General features: G+C 41.2%; 1 protein-coding gene across 2 annotated transcripts in view; it reads left to right on the forward strand.

The window, feature by feature from the left end:
• PDLIM5 (PDZ and LIM domain 5) overlaps positions 1-4,692 on the forward strand; it is a 197,883-nt gene extending 193,191 nt beyond the window's left edge. For both annotated transcript variants that reach the window (XM_084855643.1, XM_084855644.1), the window contains one exon: positions 203-4,692. In XM_084855643.1, the coding sequence (XP_084711769.1) occupies positions 203-292 (90 nt within the window). In that variant the 3' untranslated portion in view covers positions 293-4,692. The remainder of the gene's footprint in view (positions 1-202) is intronic.
• Positions 4,693-16,784: the final 12,092 nt, after the last annotated feature.

The raw sequence follows: 16,784 nt of genomic DNA on the forward strand, positions 1-16,784 counted from the left end.
TGCTGCTATAGTAAAGGTTTGGTTGTTTTGTTTTTTGCTGGGAGAGGTACTTTAAAGATTCATTTGGCATAGGTCACAGCAATATGTTACTAACACACTTTACTCATTCGCGTTTGTGCCTTTAAAAATATGCCTATATTATTATTCATCTGTGTTAATGTTTGGAATGAGAAATGATTAATTATTTTTCATGCCATTTCAGGTATGCTGTGAGAGTTTGGAGGGCCAGAGTTTCTTTTCCAAGAAGGACAAACCTCTGTGCAAGAAACATGCTCACTCTGTGAACATCTGAAGCATTACAAGCGGCTAAAAACAAACAAAATGACAGGAAAATAAAGATGCTGGGTGTTGGTTTTCAATAGGCTTACTAAGTATTTATGTAGACTTTTAAAATTGTAGAAGTGAAGATGTGGGAACGAGTCAGTTTTATGGTACTTCATGTACCATAAAACATAAATGAGCAGCATTTAGAGTGACCTACAATAGTTCTGTCCAACAAAAGAAGACAGACATTCTCTCTTAATGAGAACAAATGTTCAAGATTATTTTATTTTTGCAAAAGGTAATCTTGTCTCGGTCACTCTTTTTGTAGCTCAATTTGCATTTCTATTTAAGTGCCACAAATGATAAAATGATTTATAGACACATGGCAAATCTTGAGGTGAGTTTATTGCTGCTTCACAGGGAGGGAGAAAGAAGGAAGGGTTCAACTTTGGATAAATAATCTGTTTGAGTAGAATACAAATAGTTTCCTTCACCTGATGGTAGGCTTCTGTCAGTGAAACAGGGAGGGGCATGATTTTCAGAGATTCCCCTCTGCAGCTTCTCGCCCACCCCTCCCAAATATCTACTCCAGAGGGTGCCCCAAGCTTTCAGAGCAGGTTGGGGGACATAGGGGCTGTAGGCAGGAAGAGGAATAAATGAAAATTGCACCCCATTCCATTGACAAAAGCCTTCCTCAGTGGAGGGAAACCAGTTTAACTCTGTCTTTTAACTGCCTTTCATGTATTATGCTTTTCAAAAATGTTAACTAGCAACATGGACCTATTTATTGGCATGAAATACCATATTCATATTATAAATAATTAAGGAATTTAAAACAGAGCAGTGTTAAGTCCTATTCTTTTAACTCCTGCATGATATAAACATTTGCCTTTTTGCATTCAATTTTTTTCTTAAATGATGCAGAGAAAGGAACTAAAATGTTATACACCAAGTTATGAGATACTCAGCCATGCAGAAAATAGCTTTTATGAGTGTTTAGAAAGAACATGGAACTTAGTGGCTCTTAAAATGTAATAAATATTGCTATAAGAAATCTGAGGGATGTGGGGTGGGGGGAAGTCTGCCTCAGATTACATAAAATCACCTCTTACACATTTTTATATATACTTCTACTTCTCTGTGCACATAGCACTCCTTTTGGTGTAAGAAATACAAAAGGGAAGAAGAGTGGGGGTAAAACAACTTCAACTTTCTTAGACACAAGATTCACTGCACTATTGCACAGTAAAGCAAATAAATATGAGATAATTCTTTTCTGTTTTGGTCTTACCATTAGCTGCCTTTATATATAATACATTGTGAATTACCATTTTAATTGCCATTTTAATATGCAATGCTTGCTTGCCTGCTGTAATCTGTGTGTGTGTGTATATATATATATATATATATACATACACATAAAGATATATATGTGTGTGTGTGTGTGTGTGTGTGTGTGTGAACTGAAGTTCTTTCTATATATTTCAGAGTCAAACTACACATTATGTTAATCACATAGCATGCAGCTAACCCCTCTCTGTTTTTATTCTAGGGTAAGTTTGTGTGGCCTTCATCCAGGGTGGAACCACCATGCACCAGGAAGGGAGGTTTAATCCTTTCCCCTTTCAGCTGTTTGGTCTCCGAAATTCCACACATACACACTGGGGTGGGGGTGGGAGGTAGAATTTCAGGAATCAAGTGGCTGAGGGGGAAAGATTTAAACCTCCCATCCCAGTGCACAGTGGTCCCAATCCATATCAGGGCCACACACATGCTATCATAAAAACAAAGAAAAGGGTCAGCTGCACGCTACGTGATTAACATAATGTGTAGTTTGACCCTCTCTGTTTCTCCAAATATGAGAAAATGACCTGTTATAAACTGCAGATTAAAGCATTTCTCACTTCGAGAGGGGAAAGAATGACAAGAATTGTTACTCTTACATTTCTTCTGTAAAACTTCTGTATCTTTTTAAAGCACATTCCACCCTAAAATGAGCTGAGAAGTTCCCAAATGGGAAATCAATTAATACAATCTCTAGGCATGTGTTAGCCAAACCTCTTCTAAGCAAGAGTGGTAATGGGGTGTGTTTTATGTGGACCGTGGATAGAACAAATTTTACTTGGTGGAATGTACACTGGTCCTGGTTATCATAGTAGCTTTTCTAATGTTTTAAATTAAAGTAATCATTGCCAGGTAAGACTGATCTAAAGTGGGGGCAGGGGAGGCACTTTAGCCATGTTTGCCTCAAGCACTTCTAAAGAATGTCTATGAAAGAAAATGTTGATACTTTGAGTGAATAAATGCTATGTCAACTTGTGATGACTTCAGACTAGACTGGGGTGTAAAATATTCATTTTCCACAATATTCACTACAGTGAAGTGATATATAAAACTGTATTCTAGCTTTAAAACTTCTGAAGCATGGAACAAATAGGCTGGATCCAAATTTAGTCATACTTAGAGTAGACACATTGCAATAAGTGGAACTTAAATTAGTCATGACTAACTTTGATTTCACTTGGTCTACTCCAAGTATAACTAAGTCTAGATCCAACCCAGTGTTTTTAAAATACCGTAGTTCTTTGCCACCTTTGACTTGCAAGTGGCCATATGTCAGTGTATGCTTGAATACTTGGGTCCACTGGTGCCTGGTGATATTCTTAGCTGTAGGATAGGCTCTATTTTCTATTTCTCTAGGCAAACCCTGCTCATTGTCCCATGGTCTGGAGGCATATCACTTGCCCTTTCTCATTTTTGAGAAGAAAAATGAGTTTTTGATGAATGATATTTGTTGGGGCATGTGGCAGTTGAGAACAAGGTAAAATGGAGGATGAATTGTGTCGTGGTTACGAGCACAATTATGGTTTTGTTTTCCAGCATAAGGTCTGGTGGACACACGGACACGGACACACATGCACAAACACACACACATACACACACACACACACACACACCATTCTGATAGAAAGTGGTAATTCTGCCGCTTTATGTATAGCTGTATTGTGTGAATACAGTTGACCATATATCATAATGTACATGTAACATCTTAGTAAGGGACAAGCTTTACCACTCCTCTAGGTTTTCGTTCAGGTACAGAATTGTAGTTAAATCCTCCTTGTTACTTGGCAGGACAATGCAGATGGCTGACTTATCCAAATAGCTGCATACACACCATGCAAGCCATCACTTGGTGATTGGTTGTCTGTATTCACCTGACTTCTGTTATAAACTAATACAAACTAAGCACTGCCTCTATAATAAGTTGCATTCTTTATTTGGTATCTAGTAAGTTCTGCAAAGCAAGTATGGAAGCTCAAAATTATAAACAATCTGAGAGAAATCAAAAGTCCTTGGGAATTTCACAGTAGAGTTAAAATTTCATACCATGTTTTTCACAGAGGTAGCCAAGATTTTAGCAGGGCACTTTAACTAATAATGTTATCTCTCACTGAATGAATATTTGGTGGTAGCACTCCTCCATCAATATAATGGGTTGGATCCTGACTTAATCATGCTTAGAAGTAGACCAATTAAAATCAAAGGACTTTAGTCCTGGCTAATGTAAGACCCATTGATTTTGATGGGTCTAATCTAAGTATGACTAAAGTCAGGATCAAACCTGATATATCTGATTATATTTTGGAAGTGTTATTCATTTATTTCTAGACCATTTAGATGTGTCAATTTCTTCATTACCTACACAGAAATTATGTAACAAGATTCACCAACCAGGAGTTCACTAGGAAGCTTACAGCATAACATTCAAAGTGACTTTGACCTTAGCAGGCAATGCCCAGTATTAAGCAGTTCTACCATCTGGTATTCTGCAAATATCCCACCAGCTATTATAAAAATGGAAAGTAAGATGCCTGAGGGAAGGGGGACATTTGTATGCATGTTTAGAACACTTTGCTTGGAAAATAAGCAGCTTGTTTCAGAAGAGAGAGTTGAATCTCAAACTGTTTATGAGCAGCAGGCATTATGGGTGTAAAATCAAGCTGTGTTGAGCAATTTTTTTGCATATTGTAATTAGCCAGTACATCATTAATCTGTAAATAGAATATTTAAAGTTCTATTGGTTCAAGAGCTAAACCAAAAACTGGGAATTGTTGCACTTTGGTCTTTTCTCTACTACTTATCAGGAATAGTGGGGTGTTGTTCAGAAACAAGAGGAATGGAGATGGGTTTGGATCCCTCAGATCATGGTGTTTGTTTTCTTCAGTCACTAGATTCTTGTGATTTGTGTGCCTGTTCTTATTTTATTTTTACTGTATTGCTTCTATTAAAAAAAAAATCATTTTGAACCACTTGCCTAAACACATAGGTATGCTCCTGTGGACAGTCGTTTCTGGATTCAGTTATTACAAAAACACAATCAGCAACGTGATATGATGTACACATAAATAAAAATGTCTGTGGAATTGCAAAGGGGTTTTCCCCACCTTTTTAATCTCTGTGTTTTCATAAGAACTTACCAAAGTGGCCAGAAACTTTATCTGGAAGAAATGCCCCATATCCTATTTATCTTCGTTCTACTCATTCTTAAAAAAAATGGCCCACATTATGGCCAGAAAACACAATATTTGACAGAATTGTGTGCAAAGATTATCTGATGCTCTCTCTAAACTAGAGACAGTAAATAGGAACTGTAATTCTGTCTCCTCCCAACTAGGTTTATCTGATACTGTATTTAGCCTTGGCACAAAGCATTCTCTGATTTCACCTTAGGATACTTAACCATCTATAGTAACATGGTCAATTACTTTGTGATAACAGTAGCTTCATAAGATTCTTATGACCTGGGTATCTTTTGACTAGGATAATGTGCTGTTGTTTTCCACCTTGTTTGTACAAGAAGAGGGGAACGCTGTATATGACTATAAAAAGCTAGAGGCAGCTTTACAAGAATCCAGCCTTAGCTTCAAGTGTTTAGGCTACAATTAAAGACAAATGCAAGTCTATTTGCAAACAGTATATTAAACTCCAGAAGTCAAACTCTTAAAGGCATCAAGGCTGTGTTTGACATTTTAACAGCAGAGGATTGGTTTCTGTCAACCCACCATTTAATTTAACATTAAAATGCAACAAGAAACAAAAATAAGAGATCTGTCATTCATTCATTAAGAAACTGTAATCTAGTGTAATATTTATAGTCTTAAAACTCAACTGTGTGTTTTCACAATAAATCCCCTTTCACTGCTCAACCTAGAACAAATCTTTCAGTCAAAAAGTTTGCTGGTTGAAATGTCCCCTGTTAAAGATCTTCAAAGCCTTTCTTACAGAACTCCACATAAATCCTTTTAACCAGCAAAAGCTTAATTTAGGCTGGAGTTACACTTTTCTGGGGATGTTAATATCTTGTGCTCAGACAAGATCTTGGTTATATCAGAAACACATACGCCTAATTTATTATTAGCAGTCTGGTGTTAATTAGGAGGAGTTACCAGAAATAGTTTGCTTGATGGAAATTTATTAGGAAATCATACTTTACTGATGGCAAAATAGGAGTCACTGAAAGTCTAGCTTCCACTCAAAACCAGCTAATTAACAGGGTGTCAAAATTTCTCCGAGGAGAGTTTGGTTCTAATCATGGGAGCCTCCCAAGGCAACTGGCTCCTCTGTGCTTGTTAAATTTTAAAGTAGGAGAATAGGGGGTACTCCTACCCAACCAAAGTTTCCAAAATGTTGAAATGACTCCATTCTAAATGAAATCATTGTTATCCCAGGCTCATTAGACCAAGGGTAAGCAGCCTATTTGGGCCCATGGGCATATTTGAGAAACCCTGGGCACCACCACAAAATGGCTGCCATGAGAGGCATGACAAAGGACAACTAACCAGCCCAAAAGACTTGAGTACAAGGCAGAGGTGGGGTCTGGGCCCCAACACATTCACACCCTTTGAACCCACAGTTTTCAGCAGTAATAGAAACCTATTTCACAGCAATCCTGGCTGCCAGTATGAAAATGTTTGTTCATTTGTTTTTAAGCGGGAGGCATAGGGCACCTTGGTGGGCACCAAGAAAGCCGCAGACACAAAGAAAGGTGTGGGCACCACATTGCCTACCCCTGCATTAGAGAATATATGTCCCCTCTTTTGCAGACAGAGAGCACCTGTACATTTATATACTTCTTGGGTGATGCTATTTTTTCCTATCCATCTAAAGTAGCCATTAGTGATTATAACAATAACAACAAAATCATTCTTGTTTTCAAAAATAACCTTGTATTATGATCCATATTTGGATTTTAAAATCTCAGCTTTTCTTTCATATGAGAGGACTTAAAAAGCAAAAATGTACTAGGTTTATATTAAGGAATGTATTGAGGAAACCCTTTTGTGTGTTTTCTCGTTCATTTAAATGTTCCATGACTATGTTTTACATGGTACTTGTTGTAAAAATTGTGTGGTTCGTGCTAAGACATATAAGATGGTGGAACATAAGTCAACCCATATTGCTGTCCATTAATTGTACAGTGGGAGGTATAATTAAAATGCAACGTAATTCTGCAGGCCCGGGAAACATTGTATTGTGATGGGGTATGCTTCTATATCACTTAGCCAAATTGCACTGTATATTATAGGCTTCTCATACATTCTGTTAAACAAAGGTAATACAGCTAATACCAAGAGCTGTCGTTTGACATCGCTCGCTATTCAAGTTCTCGCACAGGTGAATCTTTGGTTTCCAATGCCTACATTATAATGAGTTACATTTTGTCACACACAAAAACAACCACCCATCATGTATAATTAGTCCAGGACCAAACAAGCACTTTCGCTAAGCCACAATAGGCATTGTACATCTTGGTTTCCAGGCCTGGTTCACATGGGTAGGAATGCAGAAATATCAAATGTGTGGTGGGACAACAGCTTGCAAATGCCACAGATGTACAACACAACGTGTGCATCAGGGAACATTGGGGACCAGTTTCCACAATTCTTCCCCTTGAAAATAATAGCTGCGTGTCAGAAACCGCCAGAGATAGAACCAGGAATGTCAGCTCTCTGTGGAGCTGCCCCATGTGGTCAGCTGTTGGAACTACAGCTTGGAACATTCTCCTGACAGGGAAGTGCTTTCAGCTTCTGGACTGGTCCCACCACCGAAGCCTGCCATTGTACTCTCCTGGAAGGTAAAGGCTATAAAAGGCTTCCTTGCTTATGATGGCCCCTAGATGATCAACAAGGTCTTCCTGGCTCTGATGTGCTTCGCAGCTTCCTTGACTTGATCCCTTGGATCTGGATCCTGGTTTTTGGCCCCTGACTCACCTCTCTGATCTGTCTTCAGCTCGAGCCTATAGCTGGGGGGGGGGGTGTAAGGGGTCCTGCCCCCCATTTTCTCTGCACCCACCTTTTTTTAACAAACAGTTTTGTCTAAAAGGCCTGCAAACCAGATGAACTGCACCCTACTCCCCCCCCCCCGAACATTTAGGCTGGCTTCAGCTTAACCCCGACAATGGGAAATTAAAAACAATATGAAAATTAAGCATCAGATGCAGATATCATGTCATGTGCAGTAATGAACCCACATTCCAATACATGTACCCTATTTCTACGCTGTTGATCTTGTAAACTGCTTCTGACCACTGCTTATCACTGTCTGTAGTAGCAACTTGTTTGTACTGAATAGTGATCCACATCACCATGGTCAAAAGCTTCCATTTTCCCTTGCCATTGCTTCCACCACTTGCTGGTGCTATTTAACACAGAGACAAACCAGTAGTTAAATCAATACAAATAAGATCAGAACTTAATGGTAAGTCAAGATAGGCGGCAGCCAAAGGTGCAAGCTGGAAACCAAAAGGCAATGGGTGTGGCAGCATTTGTTGGACTAGGTCATATTTACCAGCTGCTGACTACTATCTTAGATTCTCAAGAAATAATCATAGTCGGTTTCTTTATATACTGTGTTTTCCACAAAACAGTTCACAAAGCAAACAAATACAATAACTATAATGATAATACATTGCAATATAACATTATCTAAATTACAGTTCATTTAAAACCTATCAAAATCTTAAACAGCAGGCGAACCAATAGTTCACTTAACGATATCCAGCAGCAATAATATTCGACATTATACTTACATTAATCAATTCACTAAACAGTTCATTTTAACAGACGTAACATTAAGATACCTCATCCACATCAAATTTAGAGCAAAGGGGGAAAGAAAACCACTGATGACACTTCAAATGGCCCATCCTCAAGCAGTAGAAAGAAACCTCTCTCACTAGAGCCCCAAATACTGAGCAAAGAAAGGGCACCTTCATTCCCATGGCAGGAGAAGGCTGTCAATGGCTACTAGTCCTGATGGCTTATATGCTACCTCTAGTATCAGGCAGTATGCCTATGTACACCAGTTGCTGGGGAACATTGGGTGGAGGATACTGTTGTACTCGCATCCTGCTTGTGGGTTTTCTATGGGCAGCTGGTTGGCCATTATGTGAACAGAATGCTGGACAAGATGGACTCTTGGTCTGATCCAGCATGGCGCCTCTTCACTCCTGGGAAGATAGGCAGCAGGAGAGGCAAGATGGAAAATGCCTCTCCCTGGAGATATGGCCTCAGGCTATCCTACAACAGCACCAGCACCGTCGTAAATATTAAAAATAGCATCTTCCTTATGAAAGCTCCAAGGGCTAGGGGTGTGGCAGGAGGGGTGGAAACAGCCATGCCCCACTGGCAAACCCCGTGTGCCTCTCTCAGTGAATGAGAGTTTCTTCACCAGCAGTGTAGTGGTGGCAGGTCACGCCAGGGCTTTGCTCTGGCACTTTTTTTGAAGCCAGCCCCCATCCAGGTTGCAGTCTGCTAGGGAAGGAGGAGGGAGCAGAGGGAGTGTGGGCAGCTGCCTCTTGGCTGCCTCTCGTCTACTACGCAGAGCCAGACACAAAGGGAGCAAGCAAGAGAGGGAGCCTGAGGGAGCTCTGCAGCCTCCTCTCACCCCCCCTTCTCCTCAGCTCTTGGTTTCTCCGCCCGTCCCTGCCCTGTGCCTGCGTGCCCGGCACTGCCCTAGCTGCCCTCATCCCCTGCAACACCAGCCACCTGTTCAGGGCTGCTGCTGCTGCTGCTGGCCACAGCAGCAGCAGGAGGGGGGCGCTGCCACCATTATTTACTTATGGGGCAGGGCAGGTGGCTGGTTTGTGTCAGTTCTTAGGATTTATCACCCAATCCTATGCATGTTTACTCAGAAGTCAGTCCCACTATGTTCAATTGCCAGTTCGGCTTTCTCCCAGGTAAGTGTGTGTTGGACTGCAGCCTTAGCTGCCTTCCCAAGATCTCTGTACATTTAATTTGAAAGAAACACCCACTGGATTGCATTGTTAATTCTTGAACATTAATTTCTACAATAAGCAGAATTGCCAAATGCAACCTGCCCTGTCAGCTACACTTTTTGGTACAAGGTTGGCAGGTATCTGGGCAAACAAACCCTGGTGGAGGGAAGGGAAACAGAAAAAAAATCAGTTGTGGGGAGAGGAAAAAGGTGTGTCTGTCTGCCTGCCTGTGTATGTGTGGTTCAATCCAGCTGGGTGTGTGGATGTTTCTGTTGGAGGGGGAGGGGGAAGATATAATGAAGGAGCTTAGGGAAGGCTAATGGGTAATGTTGGGGCGCTGAGGGAGTGTGCAAGGGGGCTGTTTAAATGAGAAGGGATCTGTCCATGAGGGCTGAGTTGAGAGGGTGAAGCTTCCATTGAGTATCATATTTTGAAAACCTAAAATGTTTTGTGTGTGAGTGAATAAGATTATCATCCCTAAAATTTTTCTCAGACATCCAGTTGAAATACCCCTGCCTCACTCTCAGCTGCACTGTTTTTAGATCCCAGTTGAAGGCTATATATCTTGCAAGGTTGTACAATCTTAGAAGGGGCGTGGCTGTGAGGGGGCTGTCATGAAGGGACCCTGCACTTCTGGATTTGCCACTACACTACTGTTCTTCACTGACTTGGTGAAGCACTGCAACCCTTGAAGAGCCTATCTAGGGAACAGAAGAACATAAAGTAAGTTCTGCCTCCATCTTATATGGGCAAGCTGTTTGGGAGAAAATGCAGAACACTCTTTTGTTCAGCACCTACAATTTCAGCCATGTGTCAACACCACCAGTGTTGTTCTCCTGAGGGAACAAAGGGAAGCAACTCCCCCACCTGAGGGATATTTGCCCTGTCTTGACCTCCTGTAGAATGCCCATGAGCATTGCCAGCTTGCAGAACATTCATTTCCAGCTACATCTGTTGAAATTAATCCTGTAAAGTCTCAGGAAATGTTATGTGCGGAGAGCGAAGAACATGACAGCTTGTATGTTCAGACGCTGATAATTTTTGAGGCCAGCCTATTGCAACACAACCTATATAGAACCGCTCTTCAGGGGACATTGATGCAGTTCCATCTTGCTTGGGTGGGAGATTTCTGCAAGCTCATGGTCCCAATGTATCAAAGTGGCTTGAACTTCCGAGAGTTGCCTGCTGCCAAAACAATGAACGCCATAGAGAAGCCAGTGTTGCTTTTACTGGTTGGTGCATGGACCTCCAACATGGCATCTGCAGGGCACCATGATACTTGTGGAAATCTCCCAATGGTGCCCTGGAAGATCTTCACTCCTGGTCCCCTTCAAAAAATATATTTCTAAAAAACCTTGAAAAATGTTAGGGCCAGGCTTTCCTTCCTGTTCATGAACCTGCCACTTAGCAGCTGTTCAGCAGGCAGGACAAGATGGAAAGTGTTGCTTCCTGGTACCGCCCAACCTTTTCCCCTCACAGACCTTTCCCCTTTCTCTCTCCACTCTACTGCTTTGCCTTGCTATTTCCCCTTATGTCCCTCTCTCCTCCTCAGCCTCTTGCCTCACTATTCCTCCCCCACTCTTTATCTCCCTCCTAGCTTCTAAACTTGCTCTTTCGCTTCCCTCTACCCCTTTACCTTGCTATTTCCCTCCCCAACAGCCTCTAGCCTCACTATTTGTTCCCTCACATCTTTACCTTGTCACTTCATCCTAGACCCTAGCCTTGCTCTTTCTTTCACTATTTCCCCCTCCTTCCCAGTCCCTAGCCTTTTTCTTTTTCTCCCTCTCATCCCTCTCACTCCCACTATTTCTTCCTGCTCCTTGCCCCTAACCTTGCTCTTTGTCTCTCCCTTCCAAGACATTTCTCATTCTTCTCTCTCTCTCTCTCTCTCTCTCTCTCTCTCTCACACACACACACACGCACACACACGCATGCACGCACATACGCACACTCACACAGCCCCTTCACAGGTGGAACTCAGATGGCAGAGAAGGATGTAGGAGTGCCAGGTGGGGAACAGAGTGGCTGAGTCTGGGGTCAAGGTAGGGAAAACCTTTTATTTCCTTTTGGGTCTGAGGGCATTGTTCTTTCCTTTGGGACTAGGGAAAAGTGCATATGGATATGGATAGAATGAGCAGAGAAGTCCTATGTGGGCCTATTCAGAACTCATTCCCACTGAGTTCCATGTAACCATGCATAGGATTGCAGCCTTAAATTCTGTGCTTCTATGGCATCAAATAAATGGCTTGGCTTTGTTCAGATCCTGCCTCTGTTTGTATTCATTTTTTTTTTGTGAATTGTCTTTTGACTAGCCAAGCCCCGATGGCAGCCATTATGTGACTAGCCACATCCTCTGTGGGATCCATTTTGTGGTGGTGCCCACAGCAATTTCTCAAATTCCCAAATCTGGCCATGGGTCCAAAAAGGTTGGCGATTCCTGGGTTAGAGCTACAGCCCTTTGCTATATGTGCAACATTTCAGGAAGGCTCCACTAAAATGGAGAGAAATTCATGACTGAAATTACAACATAGTACAGTAGAAATATCTACAGTACAACCTTTTTTACTTGGTGTTTTTTCAAAGGCGCACAGTCTTAAGAACATAGAAAGTTGCTTTATACCAACTGAGACCATTTGGTTCATCTAGCTCCCCTATCTGCCATGCTAGGATACCAATCTGGATTGGGCGCCTGCACCTACTTTGGAAAAAAGGAAAGGTTCCTCCTGTGCAAGCACCGGGTCATTGCTGGCCCCTAGAGGGACGCCGCTTTCGCTGGCGTTTTCACGGCAGACTATAGCGGGGTGGTTTGCTATTGTCTTCTCCAGTCGTGACTTTACTACTTTACCTACTTTAGAGAGATAATGTGTTTTGCCCCTTAGTACTGGCTGCAGTGACTGGCAGCTTTCAGACAAGCTGTCAAAGTTCCGCTTATGACTTGGACCCCCTGAGCAACTCCTTAAGGATCGCTTGCCTTCTTAAGAGTCCCACCTTCCTTTTTTTAAACTCCCCCTTCCCATTAACTTGGGGTTTAGTTGTAGATGTGGGGTGAATGACACTCTAGACACAGGATTTAACCACAACAGTTCACTAGTAGATGTAAAGCAAACAAATTACAACTAAAGGTATTTACTCAATAGAGCTGAGTGACACAAAAGTCATTAAAATAAAATAAAAGTTGCAAAACGCAAGTTCCTTTCCCTAGCTGTCCTTAGACTTTTCTAGGCTTGCTTCTTCCTGCTCACTCTTCAGACTCGGCTCTCACTTCTGACTCTGGCTGTCTCTCTGCTCCTACAAATTCTCTTGCTATCTTTATACACCCTCCTCCCTCAGAACTGAAAGTACTGCTTCCAACCTGAAAAAAAATGACATTTACAGGGAAATTGAAACAGAAACATAACAGGAGAAATGAAACTACTCCTCTCAGCATTATGCCCTCCCAGCAGAAAACTCCAGGCCTCTAAGCCTGATCTTTTTTCCCTTTTGCCTCTGTAGGCCTCAAACCTTCACACGAGCATCTTCCTCAGCCTTACCTGGGACCTTTTTCATTCAGAACATGTGTTCTACCACTAAGCTTCGATCCCTCCCTTGAAAAAAACACATTCCTTGATTATAATAAGTGCAACAGTACCTCTCTAGTTATATTTTGTGTGATTTCTATTCCAAAAGATTATGGATATATTCCAGTTTCTATAAACAAATTCTTAATTGTCCTCCCTTTTCTAATCTGTACTACATTTTACCATCTGCAGTGCAGTTCCATTTATATGCTATCACTTGGTTAAATAATACTTAGTTGATTAATTGATGAATTGATTAAATTTGCATACTTCTAAAACTTAGGTTTTTAATGAAACATTATCTTTCTTATTAGAAATGGCCATCATCTCCTTCCCACTCCCCTGTGTTGAGTTTATGAAAAGGGAGAATGTATCCCTTTGGTATGAAAAGGGAAGCTCTACACTGTGGTATTTGATCTGTAATAACAGTTTCACACATGAAAGTCAATGATGCTGCAGACATTAAATAAGAGATGTTCTCTGTCTTATCCAGAATGAGGTGGTGCACAGGGATAGAATTCTGCACTGTAGCTAGTGGGGGAATTGCATTTTTGAATTCCATTTCCCTATAATACACATTTTTATGCTTTTCCCATGTTAAAAGCTGAAAAGAAGCACATCAGGAAATCAAGATTAGTGTAGCCTACTGGTGGGGAGACTTCAGTCGTGCTAGATCTATTACGTCGCTGGATTTGTTTTGTTTTTAATACAACCTTGAGGTCTACCAGGTGCAAACTAGTGACTCAGGTGTGTGCATGCAAAGGACATAGAATTAAGGAACTCTAAGCACATGCTTAGCACAGATTTTTTTTTAGTATCAAAAATGAGTGTGTAGTCCTTTCACATACAAATCCATTCCTAGCTTTACCCTTTCTCCATTTCAGCAGCCTAATTTTGGGTTACCTTCAACACCACTTTTTTGTTATTGCTGCTGTATAAAAAATTCCGAGACAGAACTAGGGTGGCCACATGAATCATCAAAAAAGAGGGCAGCGATCTGCATAAAATTTCATATGTTAATTTATATGTACAGATGCAAATTTAGAATTTATTGATTTATTTCAGTAGAAATACAGTGATCTGTGTGCCTACCTGTTGAGTCTGCTGTTCAGGCGCTAATTGTTGATGGGGAATTGTCCTAATGGTTCTTTCTTTTAAAACCAGAATTGGACAGGACAGATCTTCAAACAGAGGACTCTCCTCTGTAAAAGAGGACACATGGCCAACTCAGGCAGAACCCCTTGTTGATCTACTACAAATCATCCAGAGACGTATCAGTACATCCCAATGTACTTCCTGCCCACCCCTACTGGTGTAATCCTTTCCCGAATACGTGTGTTACTGCAGCTAGTTCAAAACATGACAGCTAGATTAATACTGGCATTGGCCACAGAAAGTCTGTAACACTGTACACCTGTTCTTTATGACTCTTTTGTTCCTGATTTGTTCCTACACTAAATCCAAAGTTCTGATGCCGATTCTTAAAAAACGTTTTACAGTCTGGGTCCAAGATACTTGTGGCAGAACACCATTCTATATTTTTTCCTCCCTGACCTTTAAGATCTGGCAATTATAACTTTTTGGTGGCACGACCATAAGTTAGGCTGATGGTTGCCACCAGACATGCCTTTTCAGTGTGATGGTTCAGCTCCTCCAAAGTTTGGGACCAGCTTCCCAACAGAATATGAGAGTTCTTGGACATTGCCCCTTTAAGCAAGGGCCTTTAAACCTTCATTTTCATGCATGCTTTTTGTGATTAGTATTGTTTTGTGTTTGGATGTTTTGTTTTTTTATCTTAGTTCTGTAATCTTAAGGGTAGCTCCAGGATTTTGAGGGCCCTTGTACAAAACACCCTCAATGGGCCCGCTGCCCCAAATTCCTTCTCACCACCATTGTCACCAACTCCTGTTGCTCCACCCTCTCTTCCTTATCATTGCTACCACCTACAAAGAGCCAGCAAATAAGAAGGCAGTGGCATCAACTGCTCATCCTTCTCAGCATCACTTTTGTCTGGGCCAGAATGAGATGCATATAAATAAGAAGGTTGCAATGATGAAGAGGAGGAGGAAGATGTCTGGGAAGCTTTTGTCAGTGGGCCCCTTCTGGCATGTGGGCCCTTGGCAGGAGCCCAAGCATACCTACCCTTTGTGCTGACCATTATTATCTTATCCCCGTTCTGTTTTTAATGGGTTTTTTATTATTTTATCTGCATTGTTGAATTTTAATTGGACCCTGCTTTAGGAATCATCATGATTAAATAATGGATTTAAAAGTGGGCTAAATAAATAAAATATATGTCTGGGGCTTTGTACATGGGAGAGCATTATTGCTGTTGTTGTTGCTGCTGCTGTTTTAAGGAATCCTCACCCCTTCCATGCAGTTTGAAGTGGTATGGTCCAGAATTTGATTTTCTGATGTAGAGTAGCTCTAAAGAACATGACTGCACAAACTCACGATAAACTCCCTGAAAACTACAAGATCCCTAGCAAAATTTATGCATTTTAGGGTTGCTTGGAACCCTGTGCATTAAAAGGCCTGAAATACAAACAGGAATCCTGTCTATAAGTTCAACTGATTATTTTTTTTTTTGCCTTTTACTATTTTAAGAAAGCTTTTCCCCCTTTTTTCCTTTTCTGCACAAAACAATTAGTTTTGCATTGTGAACCTGAAATACAACACAAGAATAAACTTCCAAGCTCTTCAAGAGTGAAAGTTTCTGGTGCAGCTGCTCTTGGAAGATGGAACGATGCTAGAGGTTCGTTGCCATGGCTAGCCGCATTAAACAAACCCCACTGTCTGTTTTTGGTATGCAGATTATGTGCTTCATCTGGTGATGAACTGCACACTGCACACATTTGGTAGACCACTTTATGGCATTCCCCAGGGGAATAACCGCTCCAGCATCTCTCTAACTCTAATCTCTGGCTTGATACACTGCCTCGTTATTCGACAGAGGGTCAGAACTCCTTTGGAATGCCTCTCCATCTGGAATAGTTCTCAGCGTGGTGTTGTAATATGGATGGCAGCCAATATTCTCTGCTGCATTCTCTCTATCTCTATCCCCCATGGTGGTGTTAACGTCTTCCTGTGGGTACGTTTGTTTTGGCAGCAGCTGAATTAAACCTCAGAGAAATGCACATTTGCATATAACTTTGAGAACTGCATTGGCCCTTTTGTTTCATGGAATGCCCAGCGCAATTGCAAGAGGGAGGGAGGGTGATAGCCCTTACAGCAAGATTACATCATTGGGGATAAACCATTAATCCTTAAGCTTCTCATCTCATAATTGTGCTTCCTACATGTTTTCTTCCAAAACTCCTTCAGAGCAAACAAATCTCAAACTCAAATATTGGGTATATTGTTTTGGAAAAGAATGGCTGATCCGGGAATTCATTCTTGATCATGTTCACAAAACTAAGCGATCAAAAATGTCTCCTTTTTTAAAAAATCAATTGCATTACAAATGATGAAAAATTATTCTGTAGGAAATTGAAGATGTAACCCTTTTTCTGATACTCTTACAAAGTGAACACATGACAGAGAATTAGTCAAAAATTACGCTTTTATATAGTTTGGATTGTGGGGGGAAATTAAACAGTTTTGAGGTCATGCACCATAATGCAAACTGTAGTTCCTACTACGCAAAGCCAAATCTTCTGGGTTAAGCTGGTGAGATCTGGAAGCCC

Source organism: Heloderma suspectum, chromosome 5, assembly GCF_057233095.1.
Source record: "Heloderma suspectum isolate Gila_16-S chromosome 5, 16-S_ref, whole genome shotgun sequence".
Classification (NCBI taxonomy): Eukaryota; Metazoa; Chordata; class Lepidosauria; order Squamata; family Helodermatidae; genus Heloderma; species Heloderma suspectum.